Source organism: Monodelphis domestica, chromosome 7, assembly GCF_027887165.1.
Source record: "Monodelphis domestica isolate mMonDom1 chromosome 7, mMonDom1.pri, whole genome shotgun sequence".
NCBI lineage: Eukaryota > Metazoa > Chordata > Mammalia > Didelphimorphia > Didelphidae > Monodelphis > Monodelphis domestica.
This window is the reverse complement of record NC_077233.1, coordinates 128,464,491-128,490,006: the sequence shown is the minus strand read 5'-3', so window position 1 is coordinate 128,490,006 and position 25,516 is coordinate 128,464,491. Positions and strand designations below refer to the sequence as shown.

General features: G+C 37.9%; 1 protein-coding gene across 2 annotated transcripts in view; it reads left to right on the top strand.

Moving 5' to 3' along the window:
* The window catches only part of SLC1A1 (solute carrier family 1 member 1), a 103,256-nt gene extending 87,792 nt beyond the window's left edge, over positions 1-15,464 (top strand). For both annotated transcript variants that reach the window (XM_001364972.4, XM_056805457.1), the window contains exons 10-12: positions 195-389; positions 7,408-7,542; positions 13,556-15,464. In XM_001364972.4, coding sequence (XP_001365009.1) covers positions 195-389; positions 7,408-7,542; positions 13,556-13,802 — 577 coding nt within the window. In that variant the 3' untranslated portion in view covers positions 13,803-15,464. The remainder of the gene's footprint in view (positions 1-194; positions 390-7,407; positions 7,543-13,555) is intronic.
* Positions 15,465-25,516: the final 10,052 nt, after the last annotated feature.

The following is a 25,516-nucleotide window of genomic DNA, read 5'->3' as shown; positions in this document are numbered from 1 at the left end:
TTATTAAGAGTTTTATTGTATTTATGGGAGGTATAATTAGCACTCTGTATTTTGTCTCCTAGAATTACTGAAGAGTAGATTTAATGATCTTTAAGGATAGCCTTGTAAAAGCAAAAAAAAAAAGCCTCAAAAAAACAAGAAATATAGGGCTAATTTTCCATAAATAAGGACTGGTTTTCCTCTTAATTGTTCAGCTCAGCAACACTACCTGTCACTTTTCGCTGTGCAGAAGAAAAGAACCAAGTGGACAAGAGAATCACCAGATTTGTTTTGCCTGTTGGTGCAACAATCAACATGGATGGAACTGCCCTCTATGAAGCAGTTGCTGCTGTGTTCATCGCACAACTCAATGACCTGGATCTGGACATTGGACAAATAATCACCATTAGGTGGGGTGAGGGTGTCATATGAATGCCATCACTATTACTGGTGGTCTCCCTATAAAGCACCAGTGAAAATAGGTCAGGATGTAGGGTATTCTCCAATTAAAGACTTTGAACTTTTATCTTTTACTCTTTATGGCTCCCACTCATCCCTAAGAATAACCAAAGCTATATATAATAGAACTCTTAAACTCGAGATCTCAGATAGTTTGATTCAAAGATATCTTCTATTCTGGACTGAAAAAAGGCTGGGTTCAAAGTGGAGCTGATCTAAAAGTTTCATTACAATGTCCTACCAATGTTAGACCAAACACTTCCCAAGCTTGCTCTGTAGTAGATTTGAACTTCTGGATCTAAAACCAAGTCTAGCTTCTCTTTCCCCTTCCCAGCCATCTTGGTTTAGGACTGAGTCAAAAATGAACTGGCTTCCAATTTCTAGATGAGAAAGCTGAGGCCTTAGAGATGATCATATGATTTATGTGGCAGGATTTGAACTTAAATGCTATCTCCAAATCCAGTCTTCTATAAGGTGGATAAGTAAAATATCCATTTCTAAGTATTTGTCACTTTCATTCATTCATTTCACATGTTCCTTCTTTACCTTAGTTCTGCTTTTTTTAAGTGCCTCTAATTTTTTATTTTCTCTAATTCTCTCTAATTCTTTATTATCTCTGAATACTAGAGTAGTCCTTGTACCTTGACTCAAAATAGTCAAGATGCACATGCATATATTCATTATAGTCTAGCCATAGACTTAAGCCACTTCAACCAATGGCCCTGGCCCAATAATAATGTGAGACCCATAGTAATTGTTTTTTAAAAAATCATTGCTGGTTATACCCAAGAGTTCCTTGACTTCTTTATAGAATCTTATTTTGCATAAGATTGAATGTAGTAGGTACTTAATAAATGTTTCCTGAATTTATTTTATTCACCTTTCCCTTCAGGATACACTGTCATTCCTTTTCTTAAGGCAGCTAGGTGGTGTAGTGGAGAGATTCAAGAACAACTGAGTTCAAGTCTTGCCTTTGCCATTAACGGTGTCACTTTGGGGAGGGGGGTAATCTAACTTCTCTGAGCCATGTTTTCTCTTCTATACAGTGAGGGGGGTTAATTAGATGGCCTCTAGGATCATTATGCACAGTGGATTATATGCTGGGCCTACAATCAAGAAGATCTGAGTTAAAATATGGCTTGAGACCCTTACTGTATGATACTGGGCAAGTCCATTAACCTCTGCCTGTCTCCATTTCTTCAACTGTTTAATGAGGATTATAATAGCATCTACTACCCAGGGTTATCTTGAGGACAAAATGAGATAATATTTGTAAAGTACTTAGCATAGTACTTGGGCACAGAGTAGAGACTTAGTAAGAATTTATTTCCTTCCTTCTCTCCTTTATTTCTTCCTTCCTTTCTTCTTTCTTCCTTTCCTTCCTACCTCTCTCCCACCATTCCAGCTCTAAATCTATGATCCCAAGATGGCTATGAGACCATTAGACAGTTAAGGCCCTCCTGGAGGCACAAAAAAATCCATGCCATCACAGGACTTGAATCTCCAGAAAATCTCTGTGTGCCATGGTATTGTGAAATAACTATACATTCTTCCCAGTACATTATCTAGAATTGTATCTAAATCAGTGATAAGATCCATGATCTCTGTATCTCTTCCAACACACAGCATTCTTTAGATATCCAAGGACTCCTTCTCCATAAATGTTTATTAACTAGAATTAAATTCCAGATCCCTGAGTGCCTTCATTCTTAAAAAGGAGATCTAAGGATGTGAAAAGGGCCCTCTGAAAAGTTTTATTTTCTTCTCCTTTGAAAAACAAAACACCTCTGAGTCAAAGGTAAATTGCACAGAAGCATCAGAAATCACTTTTTCCCACCCAAACACTTAAAGTTGTTGAGTTCCAGGCCAAAGGAAGTGGCCTGTCTGAACTTTGGTGAGGCAGGGTTGAGGCCAAAGTCAGAATCATCCTTGACTTCATGTACTTTCCCAGTTCCACACCCAACCTCGCTCGGTCTGCAGAAATTTGTTGATTAATTCCTGAAACATCATGACTTCTTCCTGGTAAGCAGAGGAGATCTAAATGCAGTTGTGGCCACAAAACCACTCCCACTTTGGCAAAGCAGTACTGGTGTGGACTCAGTATAAGTCACATACCTGCCAGGAAGAAGGAAGATGTGTTGAAATTGGGACAAACCATAGCCCAGAGTTTGGCTGTGCCTGAGATATTTGATCAAGTGTTGCAGTGTTGGCAGGACTCTCAAAATTTTGTAACTTCTGGTGTAGATTTGTATGTGGGAAATGCCTTAGTGGGACAATAATAAGAATACATTTATAAACCTTTTTAAGGTTCATATTTTCTCCACAGGAGCTATATGAGGTAGGTAAATTAAGCATTTTTCTCGCCCATTTTACAAATGAAATGGGGCTCAAAGAGTTCAACAATTAGTCCTTGGTTACATAGCCTGATGTAAGAGCCAGGGTTCCTAGCTGCATTCTTTTTCCACCACACTGTGCTTCTGAAAATTCACAAGAGGAAAGGACTTCACCTGAGTGTGGCTTTTTAGAAAAGTGTCAAGTGTCAAGTCACTTGATGTAGGCACAGTCTGTGGTCTGAAGGGGTGGGTTAGTTTAGGGGTCTCAATTCTCTGCCTCAGATTTAGGAATCTCTGGGCACAACCAAAAACCAATTCCCACATTAGTATTCATTCTTTTTCACTTGATTGGTTTCTTCACTCTTAGACAAAATACATGCCCAGGACTCTTTCTTTCTTTCTTTTTTCATATTTTATTTTTCCTCCAACCACATGCCTAGGTCTCCTTTCTCTCCCTCCCTTTCTCTCTCTTTCTCTCTCTCTGTCTCTCTCCTTCTCTCTCTGTGTCTCTTTCTCATTCCTTCTCTTTCATACTTCCTTTCTTCCTTCACTTCTTTCTCTCTTTCACCTTTTCTTCCTTCATTTCTTTCTTCCTTTCTTTCTCTCTTTCCTTCTCACTCTCTTTATCTTTCTTTCCTTCTTGTCTCTTTTTCCTTCTCTTTCTGTCTCTTCCTGTCTCTTTCTTTCTTTTTTCTTTCCTTCTCTTCCTCTCTCATTCTTTTTTCTTCCTTTCTTTATTTTTCTTTCTTCCTTTCTTCCTCTTTTTACTTTTAAATAGTGTTTTATTTTCCCCCAACTACATTCCCAGGTCTCTTTCTTTCTTTTTTAATCTTATTTTATATTTTTCATAACTACATGCCCAAGTCTCCTTCCTTTCTTTTTTTAATCATATTTTTCCTCAATTACATGTCTAGGTCTTTTTTTATCCCTAAAAAAAAAAAGCCTTATTCATGACCTTACTACCCACTCAGACCCTCATCTTTTCTCTTTCTAGTCAAATATATAGAAAGAATAGTCTGTATAGTAAACTGGGAAAATGCTATGGAATACAGTTTTCTGAGTCCACATCCAAGCATTTGATGGTTTCTCATTTCATGAACAAGATGGAAAGATATGAATGGATTCAGAACTAGTGGTATTAATGAATGAATGAAAAAGCTTTTATTGAGTACTTGCTACACATCCAGCTTTGTGTTAAGCATCAGGGATATATACAAAGCTCCCTGCCCTTGAGAAGCTTACATTCTAACAGGCGTATTAATCCATCTAGGAGTGGTTTGGAAAGTACAGGGATGTTAATACAGTTAAAATGGAGTAGACTGGCATACCCTTTCCTAGAATGATGGCAGTGTTAATTTAATTATGATAAGGAGAGGGCAGTGTGGAGAAGTTGACCAGAGAATATGGCTGGGGTGCCAAGTACGACATAGGCCACCTAGAAGACTCCATGATATATGAGGCACTGTTTAAGAGAGGAGGGCATTAATGGGTTGATGATGCCTTTATTCCTGGGCTACTTAACACTTTTATCAAAGGTGTACTTATCACATTCGCAGACAACACCAAGAGGGATAATTTATACATGGAATGACAGAGTCAAAATTCAAAAAGATTTCTGCAGGCTAGAATAATGGGCTAGTTCTAATAAGATATAATAATAATATATTAATAATAATAGCTGGTGTGTAGATAGTATTTTAATGTTTGCAGTGCATTTTACAAGTATTCACTCAATCTTCCCAATAACCTTAAGGAGTAAGTGCTATTATTATCCCTATTTTACAAAGAAGTAAGCTGAGGCAGATGGAGGTTCAGTGACTTACTGAGGTTCAGATGGCCAGTATCTTGTTGCCAAATTTGAACCCAGATCTCCCTGACTCTGGTTCTAGCACTCATCTACTTCACCATTTAGCTGCCCTCCTTGCTAAGGCAAAATGGAAAATGCTGCATTTAGATTCAAAACACCGGCTTTACAGGTATTAATTCAGTAAGGTATGACTTTCCTTTCCTTTGAGAGAGAGCTTGAGGTTAGAGGACAGAGATCTAGGAGGCTGCAGAGTAATTCAGTATGGGTCAGTAGTGCAAGGTAGGAGCCAAAACACCAGGCAAGTAATTAGAACTATGGATAGGACACTAATCTGGGAAACAGGAAAATTCATCTCCTGAGTTCAAATCCAGCCTCAGACACTTACTTGGTGTCTGACTCTGGGTAAGTCACTTAACCCTGTTTGCTCCTGTTCTTTCTATGTAAAATGAGCTAGAGAAGGAAATGGCAAGCCACACTGGCATCATTTTATCTTAAAACCCCAAATGGAGTAAAAAAGAATCAGGCACAACAGAAACACCTGAATAACAAACAACCAAAAAAGTAGCTAAGGTTGCCCCAGAAGAAGAGGACCCAGAATAAAGAGATTACTGCTTTATTTGACCCTTGTCAGACTCCACCTGGAGTGTCCTGTTCAATCCTCGGAGCCACATTTTAGGAAACATTTTAATAAGGTAGCAGATTCCCCAATGAGAAGATGAGCAGGGACTTTTGGCTTTCTTTGTATTGACTCTGCTTAATCCCAGTGCCTGGCACACACTAGATGCTTAATCAATCCTTGTTCATTGACTCAGTAACTGACAAGAATGTCAAAGGACCTAATTGGTCATATCAACATTAGAGAAGAGAATACTTAAGGGAAATCTGGTAGCTGTCTTCAGGTCAGCTAGAAAAGGAATCTGACTTGTCCCACATTGTTCTAGAGAGCTGAGCAGGGAGCAATGAATGGAAGTTGTAAAGAGGCCAATTTTGGCTACATGGAAGGCAAACATTCCTTTTAAAATTAGGCAAAAGTAGAATGCACAGCCTTGGAAGGCAATGGGTTTACCATTGCCTTTTAAGTAGGCTTTGATTATTTGTTGGATGTATTGTAGAGGAGATTCTACAAGTATGATTCCCTTAAATAGTCCCCAGACCAGCTTTTTAACTCTGAAATTTTCGATGGATTGAGCACCACACTTGGAGTCAGAAAGACATGATTTCAATATCTAGCTGTGTATGATCTTATGCAAGTAACTGAGCTCATCTACCTCAGTTTCCTTATCTATAAATTAGAGATTATATAGTATTTACCTCCTAGAGCTGCTATGAGAATTAAATGAGATAATTGTAAAACTCTTTGAAGTACTTTATACATAGTATTAATTTTTATTATAACTGTGTCTATTTTTCACTACCTTGCATTCTTTTCCTAATTTGCTACAAGCTCCTTCTTTGCTATTATTAATGACTTTCTCAAAACCAAATTCAATTACTTTTTTCCATCTTTGTCCTTGTGTAGCATTTTACATAAGGATTCTCTCTCTCTCTCTCTATCTATCTATCTATCTATCTATCTATCTCTCTCTCTCTCTCTCTCTCTCTCTCTCTCTCTTTCTCTCTCTCTGATATTTTCTTGTCCCATGACTTCCATGGCATTGTGCTTTTATGGTTCCCCTTCTTTTCTCTTTTTGTGTTTGCTTTACATCCTTTTCCCTTCCTTCTAATGTGACAATCTTCGAGGGATCTATCTTTGACCTTCTTTTATTCACACAATACTATTTCTTGTAGTCATCAACTCACTTCCATTATTTGTTGTTGTTATTTGTTTTTCACTTCTTTCTGACTCTTCATGACCCTTTTTGGAGTTTCCTTGGCAAACATACTCGAGTGGTTGCCATTTCCTTCTCCAGCTCATTTTACAGATGAGGAAACTAAAGCAAACAAGGCTAAATGACTTGCCCAGAATCACATAGCTAGTAAGAGTCTGATGCTAGATTTGAACTCATGAATATGAGCCTTCTTGACTGCAGGCCCAGCATTCTATCTACTGTACCACTTAGCTGCCCAAAGCTTTCATTATTTCCCACTAAGCAAGTACCTCTACTCAAGGTAAAACACAGCTGTTTACCAATGCAGAGTTCCAAAGGTCACCTTATTGGTAAGTCAAGATAAACTATGATTTCAAGTATAAAACTCAATGTACTTTTTTTGTCAAGTTCCCATTCCACTCTTCCTCTATCAACTGCAAGATAAGCTATACTATTCATGTCTCGGAGCCTCCATTTATTTATCTATAAAATGAAAATAATACTTGGAACTCACTACCTAAAAGGGTAGTTAAGGAAGTATTCTATAAACTTTACCAAATGAATAAATGAATAGAAAAGTATTTACAAAATATTTCACAGTGATGCTAGCTTAGCACTGGGGATACTACTTTCTTGGGGTACTGATTGCCATTCCTTTAATGCTAAGCCATGAAGTTTTCTCTGACCATATCACATATATTATTTCCCTCTCCTTAAAAACCCCTCTCTCTTTGATAACTATATTTTTCCTTGTACTATAAGTATTCCTGCCACTTGCCTTATTTTTCCTGCTAGACCATAAGCTCCTTGAAGGTGGAGGCAGAGTTTAATCCTTCTTCCTGTCCCCCTAAAGAGTCACACATACACACACACACACACACACACAGAGTTAGTACTCCTGAACTTTCCATGGATTTGATTTGGAAAAGAAGCTGCAATGACATTTAGGTGTAAGACAGAAAGCCTTAAAAGGAAGATTACATTTCTGATTCCTTTTCTTGTATATATGTTTTGGTCACAGCGTCACAGCAACAGCTGCCAGTATTGGAGCTGCAGGTGTGCCCCAGGCAGGACTTGTGACTATGGTCATCGTACTGAGTGCTGTTGGCCTGCCAGCCCAAGACGTCACCCTCATCATCGCTGTCGACTGGCTTTTGTGAGTTGTATTTTTCTGACTTGAAGTCATTGTCCTGAATGGGGGGAGGGAGGGAAAGGAGGACAAGTTTTTCCAAACAAGCCAAAGATCATTCTCTTTCAAGGTGGTCCATGGAGAGAATGGCTAGATGGCTCAGTAAACAGAGAGCCAGGCTTAGAGATTGAAAGTCCTAGATTCAAATCTGATCTCAGACACCTTTCTCACCAGACACTTTCCTGAACAAATCATTTAACTCTGATTGCCTAGCCTATATTATTCTTATGCCTTGGAACCAATACTTAGCATTGATTCTAAGACATAAAATAAAGGTTAAAAAAAAAAGATGGTCCATGGAGCCATATGCTATTATCTTAATTTCTTTCTGATCAGGCCACATGATAAGGGGCTTAAAAATTAACTCATCATAAAGATGAATGCTGATTTTTATAAGTCAATTGTATCATGATCATCTTCTGTGATACAGTCATGCCCAAGGTTAGATGTTGGGCAGGGAACAAAAAGACAGATAGTAGTGAGATTAATGACTATCCATTGTCCCATGGTATCTGCTTCCAACCTAAGTCCAGGCTTTAACACACCTATTAATCATAAAATTTTAAAGCATGAGGAAACTGGGATAAACGAAAGAGAAATTATTTACCTAGAGGTCATACACAGATGCCATGGAGTAGTGTTATTTCTGCCTTATGACATTGGACTCTTACAAGGTCATACAGTTCAATTACCTCATTTATGTCAGTTGGCAGATTTCTATTTAGCTTCCCTTGGGGGAAGATAGAGAAATCAGTTCTCTCCCCCTTCAATATGACAAGAAAGTCAATTTAAGATAACTGACAACTTTATTCTAACAAATGATGATTAGAAGTAAGATAAGAAAGATGTCTACAAGTTGGATTTTATAGGAAAGAAGGTAAGGGAAGTCCCCGTATGTCTAAAATATCCACCCACGGTTGAGAGACCCAGGCTTGTCAACCTGGTCTCTAAGAGCCTCAAGGGTTTGGTGACTCCTGGTCTAATCACAGAAGAGCCAATGTCCAGACTCAGGGTGTCACAGGAGCTATGTGAGATCTTCTTATGCTGTTCTTATTCTTCTCGGGTTTTGCCACAATTCTTGGTATTTTGGTGGAAATGGTGGTTTGGATCAATGGGGGATTTTGTATGGCACAGGAGAGAAATCTGTGAATCAGCCTGTCACCCTTGCTGTCTCAAAATAGAGAAAGATCAACTGACTCACACCTGGAATCTCTCTTCTCTCGAGATTCTAAACCTCATCCACAGTTCCTCACTGTAGATGCAAACCTCTGCATATCTTCCAGGTTCTGCCCTTCAAAGTCTCTAGATCATTTATCACAACAGCAAAGGCAGGACTCAAACCCAGGGCTCGTGCCTTCTACACCTAGCTCTCTTTCCATGACCCAACAACTGCCTCTTCTTCAAATACATCCTCCCAAGAGAGTCCCAAGGGACTCTCAATAAGTCAGTAGGAAGCTGGACTCTCTTTGGGGGCTATTACAATACAAATCATCATACCGATCCTGATTCCACCTCTTTGGGACTTCAGGGTTTAAGTTATAACTAACTAGGTCACCCCAGGAAGGGGCTGCATTTTGCAATATTTTATAAGGAATATGGGTGGATAGGTAGGAAGCATTGTGGATAGGACACTAGGCTTGGAATCAGGAAGACTCATTATCTTGAGTTCAAATCTGATCTCAGATCCTTCCTGTCTTACTCTGGGTAAGTCATTTTACCTGTTTGCCTCAGTTTCCTTGTCTGTAAAATGAGCTGGAAGAGCCTGCTTAGGCCATTGGATTTTATGTGCTGTCTTTTCTTATCAGAATATTATTTCTTTAAGGGCAAGAGAGCTGGTTTTCTTTCTGCTTGTGTCTACACTCCCAGAACTTAATATAGTGCCTGGCACATAGGCAGAGCTTAATAAATGCTTTTTGACTTGATTTAACATTAATTGTGGACTGATTCATTCTTTAGATAGGAAATCTCAGGCCTGTGAGTTTCAATAATTTGCTCAAAGCAACATGAATAATAAAAGTCAGAGGCAGAATTTGAACCCAGACCTTCTGATTTCAGAACCTAGTTAACCTCTCATTATATATGATTCATTTCTGAGACAGCTAAACAGAAATCTGCCAACTTACATAAATGAGAATCAATCAGACTGACAATAACAGTAAGTTCTATGTCCAGTGTTGGCACAATCTAGACTGGGCATAAATACAATATTTGTGAGCACAAGATAATTCATTCTACCTGCAATTTCCATAAGAATGAGGGTTTGTCCAGCTCTTGACAGTAAACATCATTCACTTTTCTCTGAAGCCTCAAGCCTTGTCATTGAAGATTCAAATTCCTTGAATGAAACTAAGCATGTTTAACTTGGAAAAGAAAAAACTAAAGACAGGGCATGATAGCTTCAAATATTTAAAGGAATGGCATGCAGAAGAAAAATTAGACTTGTTCTGTCTCTTCTCCTGTACACCTCTCAGAGAGCAGAGTCAGCAACAAGAAAAAGAAATTACAAAGAGATATATTTAGGCTTGGTGTCAGGGGAAATGTCCTAAAAGTCAGAATAGTACAATAGAATGGCCTTCTTCATGATGTGATGGGTTCCTCTTCACTAGAAGTATTGCACTCATCAGATATGTTGTACTGATGAGTCTTGTTCAGATCCAGATTGACTTGCATGGCCTCTGACCTCCCTTCCTACTCAAGACTCTGATTCTGTGAAAACCCCCAGAAACCTCCTGTTTCCTCTAAGAAGCAAATGTCAAGACTTGTCTATTCTACTTTGACATTTCCTCCATCCATGCCCTTCTCTCCACTCACACGGTTTAGGATTTGTCAACTCTGTGGACTACATCAGTAGCCACCTAATTGGTTTCCCCTCCTCAAGGCTTTCCCCACTCTAATCCATTCTACACAAAGATGCCTAATGGATATTTCTCTGCCATACTTTTCACCTTGTTACCATCCTACTTGAAATCTCAAGGGGCTCCCTCCTGCCTCTCAAAACAAATATAAATTCTTCTCTTTGGCATCTAAAGCCCTTAACAATCTCCATGTAGCCTGCCTTCTCAGGTTTATTATGTATTACTCCTCTTAATACACTCTATTCTTCAGCCAAACTGGTCTATTTGTTTTTCCTCATACATGGTTTTCCATCTGCATCTTCATCCCTTTGCACAAGCTTTGCTCCATTCCTGGAATATATGCCTTCCTTGCCTACACTTCCTAGAATCCCCAGCTTCCCTCAGAGCTCAGACACTTCTGAGAAGAGGCCTTTCAGTCTTCCAATTTCTAGTGCTTCTCTGTTCCCCTCAAATAAAATTCCTTGAATTTATTTTGAATGTATTTTGTATTTATTTACATGTGTTAAGTTGTTTTCCCCAGTAGAATGAGATTCCTTAAAGTATTTCATATTTATATTTGTATCCTCATGGCTTAGCACATAGTAGACTCATTGATGTTCACTTGTTTCAGTTGTGTCCAACTTGGTGACTCAATTTGGGATTTTCCTGGGAAAATATTTTTGCCATTTTATTCTCTAGCTCATTTTACAGATGAAGAATGAAGGTAAACAGAATTAAGTTACTTACCCAGAGTCACAGAGTCAGGTAATGTCTGAGAATAGATTTGAAGATGAGTCTTCCTGACTCCAGGTTTGGCACTCTATCCACTTTGCCACCTAGAGCTTCCCAGTAGGCTTATAATACCTGTTTATTGATAAGTACTTCAAGTTCCAACCTACATGTACCTGTTTTGATATTGGGCACTATGATGCAGTGAAAGGTCTTTGAGATATCTGGGTACACATGTAGAAATGCTGGAATTGACCTACTAGCTTTTTTGTTTCATTTTTTGAGTGGGTATGGATTAGGGAGCAGAGACAGGACAAGGTGTTTTGTACACACCAAGCAGGGTTTGGGGTCTGAACTTTGAACCAACATTAGAACACATGTGAATTCAATATGAGCATAGGCAAGGCAGTTTATCTCTTGGAGCTTGCATGTTCTCACCTGTAAAAGGGTAAATCCTATGTCTTTGTTGGCAACCCTATGGCACATGTGCCAGAGGGGGTTATACCCTTCCCCACCTCCACACTCACCTGAGGTCATTTTTCTAATCACCTGCCCCTCTTTCCAGAAGCCCAATGGGAGTGCTACCTCCATCCCCTGTCTGGGGTAAGACAGGGGATCACATACATGCAGTTTGGGCACTCAGAATCTAAAAAGTTCACCATCACTGCCCCATGTAGACAGCTAGATGGATAGAACACTGGGTTTGGAATTAAGAATACTTATCTTTCTGAGTTCAAATCTGGTCTCAGACATTTACTAGCTATGTGACCATGGGCAAGTCACTTCACCCTGTTTACCTCAGTTTCCTCATCTGTAAAATAATCTGGTGAAGGAAATGTCAAAATACTTCAGTATCTTTGCCATGAAAACCCCAAATGGGGTCAGAAAGAGTTGGACAAAACTGAAACAATTGAACAACAAAAATGAACCCTGTAGAGGTGTGACTATTATAGAGTATAGTTTTCTAGCATTAAAATTGTATACAAAAAAAAAATTTAAGGGAAATAGCTGGTGACTCAGGGAGAGCCAGGCCTAGAGATGGGAGGTCCTAGGCCTAGGTTCAAATCTGGCCTCAGACACTTCCTAGCTGTATGACCCTGGGCAAGTCACTTAACCCCCATTGTCTAGCTTTTACCACTCTTTTGCCTTGGAACCAATACACAGTATTAATTCTAAGATGGAAGGTAAGAGGTTTTTTTTTTTTTTTAAGTTGCATTTATTTTTTTTAAGTATCGAAAAGTATCCTTCCTGCATAATATAGAATAGGCAGTTACCTACCTCTAATCTTAGCTTTGTTGAGAAGCTTTGGCTTCAGCATGTTTCAGTCACTATATCTCTTGGTCTACTCCTGAATTTCCATGTGTACCCTTATGCTTCAGTTCTAAGCAATCAAACAACAATTGCCTACTAACTAAATGCCTACAATGTGCACAGCCCCAGAGGATGAGGATATTGGGGGTGGGGGGTAGTGAAACAGGCCCTTCCCTCATAGAGCTTTCAATCTAACTGGGGAGGGAGGGACCTGTATATAGATATATATATGTATATTTATGGAATTTAGTGACTGCTGTATGGTACAGTGGATAGAATGTTGGGCCTGTAGCCAAGAAGATTCATCTTCCTTCATTCAAATCTGGCCTCAGACATTTACTAGTTAGGAGCCTCGTGGGCTAGTCATTTAACCCTATTTGCCTCAGTTTCCTCATCTATAAAATGAGTTGGAGAAGGAAATGGTAAACCACTCCAATATCTTTGCCGAGAAAATTCCAATGAGGTCATGAAGAATTGGACACAACTGAAATGAGTAAACGACAAAAGTGAGGGAATAGAAAGAGAAGAGAAAGGGGGCCCATGACAGTGTGTCTTGGGGACATACCTAGAGTTAGGGGGAATGATATGAATGATGATTTAGCCAAGTTGAGAAAGAAGTGATCAGAAAGGCAAGAGGAGGGCTAAAAGGATAGTAACATAAAATCCAGAGAGGAGAGAGTAACCAGGAGGTGATCAGCAATTTTAAATGCTTAAGAGACATAAAGAAAAATGAGAACTGAGAAAAGGCCATTACCCTTGGCAATTGAGAGATCATGAGTAACTTTGGAAAGAAGAGATTCAGTTTAACAATGAGAAATTGCCCCAAAGTGAATTGAGTGAAACTGAGGCAATTGCTTTAGGAGATGAAGTGTTCACCTCATTAATGGTCCTCAAAGTTTAGTTTACTCCTTATCAGATATTTTGTAGAAAGAATCCTTTTTCAGGTATAAGTTAAAACAAAATGTCCATTAAAATCTGTTCCAACTCTGAAATTCTCTGATTTGCTAGCTTGCTTGGAAACTGAATAGGACAGTGGCCTTTCACATCCTTCAATTTGAGATAAACAACATTCCAAGTCTGTCTGACCCAAATGTTCTTTCTTCTAGGGACCGGTTCAGGACCATGGTGAATGTCCTTGGTGATGCATATGGAACAGGAATTGTAGAGAAGCTTTCTAAAAAAGAGCTGGAGCAGATGGATGCCACATCCGAAGTCAACATTGTGAACCCCTTTGCCTTGGAATCCACAATACTTGATAATGAAGATGCAGAGACCAAGAAATCTTATGTCAATGGAGGCTTTGCCATAGACAAATCTGACACTATCTCATTTACTCAGACATCACAGTTCTAGAGCCCCTTCTTCCATTCCCCGGGCTGGGAACATTTCAGGACATCACCACAAGAGGGATCTCTCAGCAAATCACAACATAATTAAGGGAGGGAGGGGAAGCAATTAGCCAACCTGAGTGCTTTTGATTTGATACCCAGACTTCCAGATTATTTTCTACACTGGATGTTCAGCCCTTGCTCCAGAGGAAAAAGGGGTGGAAAGGGAGAAGGGTAGAAGATTGGTTAAGAAATAATTTGAATTATCTGTATTTTTTTAAAAATTATCACTGATGAAATTTGGAAGTGACTGTTGGGATCTCAGCAATGAAACGGAGCAACAATTGTTTGGTTTTCTCAGGCATAGTTCAATTTTTCACTTTTTTTAAAACTCTTCTGCCATTCTGAGCCCAGAACTTTATTTGAACTCTCCTTTGATATGTTTTCTTTTGCTCAACACATTTTTTTTCTTTCTTTTATTTTTTTTGGCAGATTACACTGGATTCAAACAGTCCACTGGATAATGTGCCAAACTTTCCATTTTGCACTTGTCTTAAGCAAACTACTCTGGAAGGAAAATAGACCAGCAGAGTCCTGCGATAAACATTTAAGATTGGGGGTGGGGGGTGGATTTTGTTTTATGTTTTTAAAGTACTGTATTGAAAATCTAGGAACTATTAACACTACCACCATCATCATGTTTATTATAGAGGTCTATTATCTATAAGTATTTATTTTTTTCCATAGAGTTGTCATAGGGCAGAATTGAACTGTCAATGTGAAATAAATATTTTTCTTGTTCTTCAAAAGCAATTACAAAGCCAACTTTAGTAAGCTTGGGTAGCATATAAGCACTTCTCCATCAGGGGCATAGAGAGAAGAAGTCAATTTGGCTCATGTGGTACCATCTCTGTATATGAGCCCCATGACAGATGGAGGTAATGACAATGACCAGAGGTAGCCTAGACAATGCTTTAGGACTTCTACAACTTAGCTGCTAGAGGAAAATCCCCTCATCTCTGCTCTGTCGAAATTAATATACCACAGAGCCACCCATAGACAGGCTAGATAAGTTTTTAACTTTCTTTTTTCTTAGATTCCAGTGCCCTGCCATCTTTGTCTTTTTGCATCCATCCAGGACTAAATGAGACAGTAAAGCTGCATCAGCCAAGCTGTATTTTACTAAATGTCCTGGACTGAGTAAACAATGAGGGCCAGAAAAAGACTGTGCCTCTGGTGGATTTCCACAGAGAAAGAGCTCCATAATGCCCAATGTCTGTATGCAATACCTCAGGGGAAGCTCTTCCATTTTTTGAACCTCATTAATCTCCCCTGGGGAGCTGTCCAGCTCTACTTGTCATCTTTCTTCTGAAGGAAAGGAAGCTCCACTTGTAAATAATGCTTAGCATAAAACTGCACATAAACTGTTGTCCAAAATAATCAAGTTTCTGCAGTATTAGTCCATTTTAACCAACACTTTTGTATTTAAGAAATTCTGGAAATGTGCCAAAGAAACATGAAAAGGAAATAAACGTTGGTGTAGACTGACTGCACCTTAAATTAAGTTTGTGAGGTAAAAATTCTGTACATTATCCCAGCCCCAGAAAATTTCCACTGTGATGCTCTGTGAATTTTAGAATCCCAGTATCATTGCTGTTTATATGAAATAAAGCTCTCTCTAAACAAAGCTGACATTAGAATGACTCTCTCTATTTTGACCATGAACTCACTGATTAGTAACTTTAAAGTTACCAGGGTTATTTATTAACTGGGAATTTTCTTTGGTTTTGAGTCTGTTTGTAATCTGGTTCCTAACTGCACTATGCTGCCATTAACTCATAAATGAGGATTATGTGACCATTCCAACCTAAATAAATTATCTCCTTCAATCTTTCCCCCACCCCTTCCTTCCTTTCTCCTTTTATTTATCTAAAGAGATAAAGGTAAATAATTTCTGTTTAATTTAGGATAATAGATCTCAAACCATTGACTTTAGAGACCATCCATCTAGACCAGCACTCTCATTTACAGAAAGGGAAACTGAGACCTAAGGAGGGTAAATTATTTACTCAGAGTCACAAGTAGAAAGTATTAAGAGTTGGCATTTGAACCCAAGGCCTCTTACTCCAAAACCTATTCTCTTTCTAACCCATTCTATTCTCATCTCTTACCTACAATATAATTTCATGCAATTAAAAAAAGATGCTGATAAAATAGTTATATCTTAAAAATCTGATAATTAATGCATAGCACATAACTATGTGTTAGCATATACATAGCAACTAATATACAGCAATATAAAATACATAGCACTATTTTTGCAAAGCTTTTTATGTTATCTTCTTTGATCCTTGTCAAGTAAGTAATGCAGGTATTATTATCCCTGTGTTACTGATCATGGGTTCAATGGGGATGTGCCTATTGAGGACAGAGCTAGAAAATAGAGAAGCTAGTCTTTCTATGTAAAGGGCAGACATGATAGACCCATCTTTTATTTTGCCACTATTAATAAATTATTTTATTCTTGGTAGGGGTGGTGAAGGAAGAAAGGAAAAGAAAAATGGGCAAGAGAAAGGAAAGAAAGAGAGGAAGGAAGGAAGGAAGGAAGGAAGGAAGGAAGGAAGGAAGGAAGGAAGGAAGGAAGGAAGGAAGGAAGGAAGGAAGGAAGGAAGGAAGGGAAAAAAATGGAGGAACTGGGATCTGAACCCAGATCTTCTGATTCCTAAGTCTAATTATTTTCCCACTATAAACTGCCAAATTAAACACAAGTTTACATTCTCTGGAAGTTGAGTATACAGAGTGGTAAGAATCTGAACAGAATTGTCCCTTCTAATCAACTAGTTTTGTGTATCTTGAAGTCAAAGGATCTGGGTTTGAATGCCAGCTCTACTACTTACTAGCTCTATGTATATGAACTTTGGACAAGTCATTTCATTTCTCTTAACTCAAAGTTCTTCTTGGTTTTATCATTTCCAAAGTTCCTTTTAGCTTTCAACCTTGTGGCTCTTTGCATAAGCTTATAGCCAGACAATTAATTGCAAGTCTTCTATTCAAGAGTATTGACAAAGGACCCATGTTCATAACCTACATGACTGGGCAAGCCACTAACTTCTTTCAGCCTCAGTTTCCCCATATGAAAGGCTGGATTAGATTATTTCAAAGGCCTCTTCTAACTCAGTCTATGACCCTATGAAATTTTCTTCTTGCTATGCTTTAGAGATAGAGTAGGAGGTTGCAGAGGAGGAAAGTAGAGCCTGAGAAAACTGGTCAAGTGATTTTCATTGTTACCCAATGGCAATCATAGGATCTAAAATCTAGTGCTTTTCTGACAGTGCTTAATCATGGGAAGAGGTGAAATTACAGAAAACATTCTTATAATGTTATAATAATACTGGCTTTAACTATCTGAACTGGGTTATGAAACAAGGCAAATAAGATCATAAAATTTTAGAGTTAGACGGGGTTTAGAGATCACTGTCTTCCTTCATTTCACAGATGAAGAAATTGAAGCCCTGAGAAGAGAGGCAACTTAGTCTAAATCACAAAGCTAATAAATGATAGCCTCAGCATTCAAGCCCAGATCCTCTGACTTCAGATCCAATATCTGCCTTGGAACATCATAGCTTCTGTCCTCTGACTCTACAACCCAGACAACCTGCTATAAAATGGCAACCCTACAAAGTGTGCCTGATCTAGTTTTATCACAGTGCTCCAAAATCTTACTTGGCTTTTCATTGCTTCTGGTGAATCAAGCAGCCCTTGAACAGGTGTTCCATAGATGCCCATCTTGGACCTCCACCTGTTATAATATTGGTGGGTCACTGGCCTTTCCCTCAAAATGCATTCCCAATGAGAGAGGGACTCCCTATTGTGGCACAAAATCACCAGTGGTCATTATATAGCTTTACAGTTGTTAATAACAAAGCAGAAATACTATTGGATAGAATCTTCATGGGATTGTAGATCCAAAGCCCGACCAGATCTCAGGGGCTATTGAGTCCAACCCCTTCCTTTCAGAAATGAAGAGACTGAGGCAGAGAAAGGAGGTTTAATCCCTTGTCCCAAGTCTCCTTAATTATGTCAGAACTGGGATTAGAACCAGAACCCTGGAGTCACTGTTATTGCCACTCTACAGAACTGATCTTTGACTAAATGAAACCTAGCACTTGGGGAGATCTAGTTTCAGATGGAATTACAATGAATTGGATTAGTGAGTTTAAAAAACACATAGATATAAACAGCATAGTGAACATTGGCCTATGATCTAATGGAGGCTTTTAAAGTTTGTAAAGTACTTTACATTCATTATTTCAATTAATCCTTATAATCCCTGCTATGCTGTTGGCAATTGATTTCATGTCCTTTTCATTTAGAGGCCATACAATACAGTGGAAAAGAGGAAGCTGTGGCTCAGTGATTAAGAGTCAGGAAGACCTGAATTCAAATCCAACCTCAGATACTTCCTAGCTATGTGACCTTGGGCAAATCATTTAACTTCTCTATGCCTAGGAAGCAGATAAGTGGTATAGTAGATAGAAACCTGATTCAAATTAAAACTCAGACACTCCCTAGCTGTTCCACTCTGGCCAAATCAATTAACCTCTAAATGCTTAACAAAAAGATCCACTGGATCCAGTGGAGAAGGAAATGGCAAACCACTAGATCTTTGCCAAGAAAAACCCTTGAATAGCTAAGGTCCATCGTGCCACAAAGAGTCAGATATGACTGAATGAATGACAACAACAAAACCCAAAGTACAGCAGGAAAAACATTAGATCTGCATACAGAAGATTTGGGTTCAAAATCTCAACTGACATGTGATCTTAAGCAAATCATTTAACCTCTCCAGACCCATGATCCTATGATGAAGACACTGTCACTCCCAAGGGTGCAATGACTTGCCTATGGTCACAGGACTAACTTATAAGTGATTGGGACTAGAACTCTTGTGATTCCTAGTCCAGCACCTTTTCCACTGGACAGTGCTTAGTTGGACTTAATGTAAAGACACTTTACTTAATGTAAAGAATGTTTCATGAGAAACATTCAATTCAGTATTTCAATGAATTTGTGATCTTAGTGATGTGAATATTCCCTCCAGTGCTACAGATTCCCTATCCATGGCTGCCCAGACTGTCCAGTCCTGATCCATATTGCCCATCAATTCTCCACAAAGCACTGGGAGCTTAGCTCTCCAGATATTGTATAAAAACTATGGAGTACATAAGCTGTCCATCAGATATTCTTCCCCCTATGTGGCGCTTCCATCTATTTTCTAGTCATATGCCCCTTTTAAGAAGCAGCAATAAGCCTTTATGGATGGAAACTCAGTTTTAGCCAAGGAGATCTGGATTCATGTCCTGTCTCTGACATGCTGCCATATGACCCTGAGTCTCTCAACACTGAATAAACTATTTTAGCTTAATAAATTACACTGGAAGCAGGATTTTCATTGATAGAAGTAAACAGGTCTAATGTGTATGTATTGTTGTCTTTTGTCCTTCATTTTCCTTTTTGTTGGGGTTTTTTTGGGGGGGGGTTGTCCTTAATTTTCCAAAAGGACCAATGGAATCACAAGAGTGATGTCTTGTCTTGAATGCAAGTTGGATTTCATTGAGGCAAAGTCACACAAAGTCATCGTCATTCAATATTCCAGAGTCATTGAAGTCCAGGGGCAAGACAAAAATCAAGATGACTAGCAATGGCCCAGGATGAAGTAGATGACCTTGGCATTTTCCATATGTCTGAGCAACCTCTAGATGCTCCACAGTCCCTGTTTCAGCTGCCTTCATGGCCTTTGGAACAAACAGTTCTTGTCCACCTACCCACTGGGGGAAGTCTTCACTTGCTTTGGGTAGACATTCCCCCCATACTTTACCAATGGATTTGATGCCTGTTGATTACCCTTAACCTGGTTGAGCTTATAATGCACATACACACATACATGTATCTTGTTGTATCAGTGTACATCTCCATATGTGTGTAGATATATATAGATAGATAAATGGAAAGACAGATCTTCCTTAAGCTAATTCTCCTATGTAATTATTTGTTAGTAAAATTACTCTTTAACCTGCACATGTCTGCCACGTTCTTTTTCATTGGCCTTTGGGCACCAATAAAAACATCTATATATCTTTAAAATCAAACACATCTCTTACAATAAGTGAGTTCTAGGTATTTTAGAGTCAGAGAATCTAGGTTCGAATCCTCTCTAGGACTCAATTTCTCACTCTGAAAAATGAGACTGGACTTATTGAATCCCCTTGTCCCCTTCCACCTGTCCAAATGCTGTGATCTTTTGTTTACACTTTGCATCAAGCACTTGTGAAACCTTGACACAGATGTGTTGACTTTTGCATTGTCTCCTGATTTGCTTTGAAGCTGTAACAGGAAAGAGGTAATTCTATTGATAAGGAAAGGGGGATCCCAAGTACAGAAAAAAATAATAAACTTTAATAGCACTATTCCTTATATATACAGCAAATATTTGGCTGTAAACTCCCCCTCTGAAGTCATAAGGCAACAGTGACAGTGCTATTGAAGCCCTTACTGCTCTTCTGCCTTGGAACCAATACACAGTACTGATTCTAAGATGGAAGGTAAGGATTTAAAAAAAGAAAAAGAAAAGGATGGGAAGCAAAAATATCTTTATTCATGATCTTTCTATAATTTTAATGCTGAACTATTATGATAACAGGAAAAGTGTTAGTGACATTAACAAGGCTCCAAAATGTATGAATTTTAAAATCTTTCATTGGTTTCTTGGCACATAGACGTGTTTTAAATATCTTTATGTGTAGATGAGAGCCTGGAAAGCATGTTGATAAAATGCTAGCACTAAAACCAGGAAGCTCTGAATTCAAATACTACCTCTGACACCTAGGTATATGAACATAGACAAATAATTTAAACTCTGAGAAACAATTCTCAGAAGATTTATCTCGTAATAGATGGCGTCTGATCTCTATAAGTGAGGCTCAATTCCCACCCTGATGAAATCACAGATCCTTTATAATTATACATACATACATACATACATACATACATATATATATATATCCTGTGTATTGTTGGTCTGTGAAATATGATTTCACAATTTTATGACTGCTTATATTGATGGTAGCATCACTACATTACAACCACTCATGAAATCCCATTTCAATATCATTTTGGACAGTTGAGGAATAAATCAAATGATTGCAAAATTTGAAGCTAGTGCTTGAACTCCACCAATGTAATTTGGACTTGAGGACCTGAGTTTGAATTCTGGCTGAACTAACAACCACATGACATTGGGTTAAGACATCTCTTCATACCTCAGTTTTTCCTTCTATAAAGTAGGGTAGCTGGACTAGATCATCTTCTAAGGTCACCACTTCTAAATCCTAAGTTGCAAAAATAGTCTTTCATCTGCAAAATGAATGTCAACTTTGTGACCCTGGACAAGTAACTTCCACAGGTTTGGTCCAGTTTCTTCCTCTATGAAATAATGGAATTTAATAGGACAATCTCTGAGGTCTGCTCTAGTTGTAATCTTTATGAACTGCCTTGGTTGTTTATCCAGTTTCTCTTATTGGGTTTTTGATAAATATAAAGCTTCTAGGAAAAGAAAGCATGTTATAATAAATGGCATTATGGAGTTACTGGTAAATGTTTAACAAAAGTCTCTCTGAAAGCATATGACATATTTTTTACTTTTATTATTTATTTATATAAATAGCATTTATATTATATTTATAATATAAAATATATATTTATTCTATATACTTATACATGAATATGTTTTTATAATCTTATTAATTTTTCCATCATTTTCTCAGGTTTAAACAACCAACTAAATAATAAATCAAGATATCAAACATCAATCAGACAAAACAATAAATCAAACAATAAATCAAGATTTGTAGCATTTGCTGATTTCTAGTAGATAAATAAATGCTCATACTGAAAATTGGCTCCAAAAAGCCAGTATGAGCTGGCTCCAGCATACCCCTGGGAATATCTGAAATGAAATCTCATCTCTTGTATACTTTGTGATGAAAAATAAGTTATTTAAACTCTTCTCATTCTATAAATTGCTGACAAGTTCCAGTGTTTATGTGTGGAAGGAAGATAAATATCAAAAATGTTCATACCAATGAAATCATAGATCTGGACACCAAAAATAACCCAAGAACCATAGTCAAGAAATAGCCCTTGTATTGGGCAGCTTGGTGGCACAGCAAATAAAGTGCTGGACCTGAAGTCAGAAAGACCCTCATCTTCTTAGGTACAAATCTGGTCTCAGGCATGTACTAGCTGTGTGACACTGGGCAAGTCACTCAATCCTTTTTGCCTCAGTATCCTCATCTGTAAAGTGGAGAAGGAAATGGAAAACCACTCTGAAATCTTTGTGAATAGAACCCCAAATGGGGTCATGAAGTGTGGCCTAACTGAAATGATGCATTACTGATGCTAGACCCTATCAGAAAACAAAATATAGATTTAAGAAAATTTCAGTCAAAATGGGCCTTATTTATATTCCAAGAACCTCTTTTCCTCAATGAAGAAACTTATTGTTTATGCAAGGTTGAATCTACTTGTAGTTAAAATGAGGTTGAGATTAAGCCTGGCAGATCTATTGTTCTACAAAGGTCATCAGAAAATATTTCCACATTCCCTTTCCCTGAACAGGACTTTCAAGGAAAGGAAAAGCAGTGTTTCATTAGCCTGGAATCATATGAGCCAAAGACCTTTCCAAACAGGAGAAGTCTGCAGGTCCAACGAGAAAGAATTCTACTTCACCATGGTTTATGAGTACAAGAAAAGTCCTTTTATGGGTCATTTGAAAAGTTATATTGCAAGGCTGATTCAAACAAATGGAACTATCCAATGACTAATGGTGAGCATCCAAGCAGAAGAAAGAACAGAGCCACATTGTAATCATCATTTCTCTAAATCAGTGATCTACAAATGTTTTTAATTTCAAAACTCTTATCAGTACTTTTCCCTCCTTCTTGGGTATGGGTATGGAGGCAGAGAATTTCCCAGTGATACCAACAAATCTGTCACTCTAGGTACCTGAAAAAAAAATAAGTTAAAGAAGAGAAAAAGGAGGTGAAAAGATCCAGGAAAAGATCCAGGAAAAGACCCATGCATTTGATATTCTGAATTTCAAAATAATAAAATAGGCAAAACAAACACCAATTCCAAAACATAGGATCATGGATTTAGAGTGAATAGAAGCATTGGAGACCATCTTGTCCAGTGGAGGAAACTGAGGCTTAAAGAGGTAAAATCCAGCATCCCTTTCAATATAATACATTTCCAGAGCTTTCTTTGTGTCACTAACAATTTTATCTTCCAAAAACTGAATGAAACAAAGACAACTTCTTTCTCTTCTGGACATGATTTTGACTGATAAGAATCATAGAATCTCAGGGTTTGAATGAACCTTGTAAGCCCTATAATACAAGTAACATTCGAAGAAGAATCCATTCAACATTGGCCCACAAATCTTGGCAGAAAATGACAACAGCATTTAGGAATTCATGACAGAAAAGAAAAGGGAAGCTTTACTCTAAAACACTTTTGAAAAGATTCAGTGAGAGGACAGGAGGAGAAGCACTTGTTCAGGGACTATATTTTGAATCTCTAAGACTTTGATTTGAACTCTGCCTTTGAGATCTACTAATTGTGTGACCTTGGACAAGTCATTTAAAGTTTCCTTATCTGCAAAATGGAGATAACATCTATAGTATCTACTTTATTAGATTGTTGTGAGACTCAAGTGAAATATTTAGGAGAAGAAAGAAAGAAAGAAAGAAAGAAAGAAAGAAAGAAAGAAAGAAAGAAAGAAAGAAAGAAAGAAAGAAAGAAAGAAAGAAAGAAAGAAAGAAAGAAAGAAAGAAAGAAAGAAAGAAAGAAAGAAAGAAAGAAAGAAAGAAAGAAAGAAAGAAAGAAAGAAAGAAAGAAAGAAAGAAAGAAAGAAAGAAAGAAAGAAAGAAAGAAAAGAAGAAAGGAAGGAAGAAAGAAAGGAAGGAAGGAAGGAAGGAAGGAAGGAAGGAAGGAAGGAAGGAAGGAAGGAAGGAAGGAAGGAAGGAAGGAAGGAAGGAAGGAAGGAAGGAAGGAAGGAAGGAAGGAAGGAAGAAAGGAAGGAAGGAAGGAAGGAAGGAAGGAAGGAAGGAAGGAAGGAAGGAAGGAAGGAAGGAAGGAAGGAAGGAAGGAAAGAAGGAAGGAGGGAAGGAGGGAAGGAGGGAAGGAAGGAAGGAAGGAGGGAAGGAGGGAAGGAAGGAAGGAAGGAGAAGGAGAAGGAGAAGGAGAAGGAGAAGGAGGAGAAGGAGAAGGAGAAGGAGAAGGAGAAGGAGAAGGAGAAGGAGAAGAAGGGAGAAGGAGAAGGAGAAGGAGAAGGAGAAGAAGGAGAAGAAGGAGAAGAAGAAGAAGAAGGAGAAGAAGAAGAAGAAGAAGAAGAAGAAGAAGAAGAAGAAGAAGAAGAAGAAGAAGAAGAAGAAGAAGAAGAAGAAGAAGAAGAAGAAGAAGAAGAAGAAGAAGAAGAAGAAGAAGAAGAAGAAGAAGAAGAAGAAGAAGAAGAAGAAGAAGAAGAAGAAGAAGAAGAAGAAGAAGAAGAAGAAGAAGAAGAAGAAGAAGAAGAAGAAGAAGAAGAAGAAGAAAAGAGCACCGAGTCTCAGAATGAATTGTGTGAAGGAACCTAAAAACTAAACCAACAATAACAACAAAAAAACTTCCAAAAGTGAGGCTTAGTTGCATTGGTGGGATGGGGGCAAAGAATCAAATAAGGAGTGATATCACAGTGTTTGTTGTGGATTATTATGATCACAAAAGACAACAGAAATAAAGCAGAACTACTCAGCTCATATTTGCCTTCTGTGTTCTCTGCCAGGAAAATCATCTTTGACCTAGAAAGGACAGAACAAAAATGGCCAATGTGGGGTTGAAATGCAGAAGAAATGAAGAAATGTAAAGAGAACATTTGGTTCATGTTACTATGTTTAGACTAATTACATCCCAGGGAACTAAAAGAACCATGATGACTTGCTCATTCTCCATGATCATTCTTAAAGATCACTGAGAAGAGGAAAATTACTATAGAATCATAAATGAGTAACTGTGCATTCATTTTTTAATTTACAAGAGAATTACATGTACTGCTACCCTAATGTATTACATCCGTCATAAAAGAGTCAAAATAGACATTTTTAAAGGATATGACAAAGATTAAATATTTTTAAATATTCTTATTTATTAATGGCACAAAATCCCTCTTTATTATTAGCAATACTATTTTAATGAAAGCAAAGTTATTGAATAAGCTTCATTACATTTTAAAAGATTGGTTTAGCATTGAGATTCAATTCAAATATATGGTTCTAAGTTCACTTTATTTTAATAGTAGATTTAAATGGTTATTGTAGCTGAGAAGATACCCTTGCAAAACTAATAAAGATACCACTGAAGGAAGTGCATCCCTGTATTTTAATGCTTTTTTAAAAATCCCATTATCAGTTATGTAGAAGTTTTGTTGAAGTTTGGCTAGCAAATTTTTATCTTTCCTGATGTCAATCAATTGTTCTTGCAAAGTACTTGAAAGGCCCTGAATTTTGGTGTTTTTAATAGGTGGGTTCATAACACTGTGAAATTCTTCATTCAAAATATGTAACAGGTTAGAAAATCTATTTCCAAGTTTGTAAAGTGTGAAGATATGAGTTTTTATAGGTTGGCATACATGATTTTTGGCAA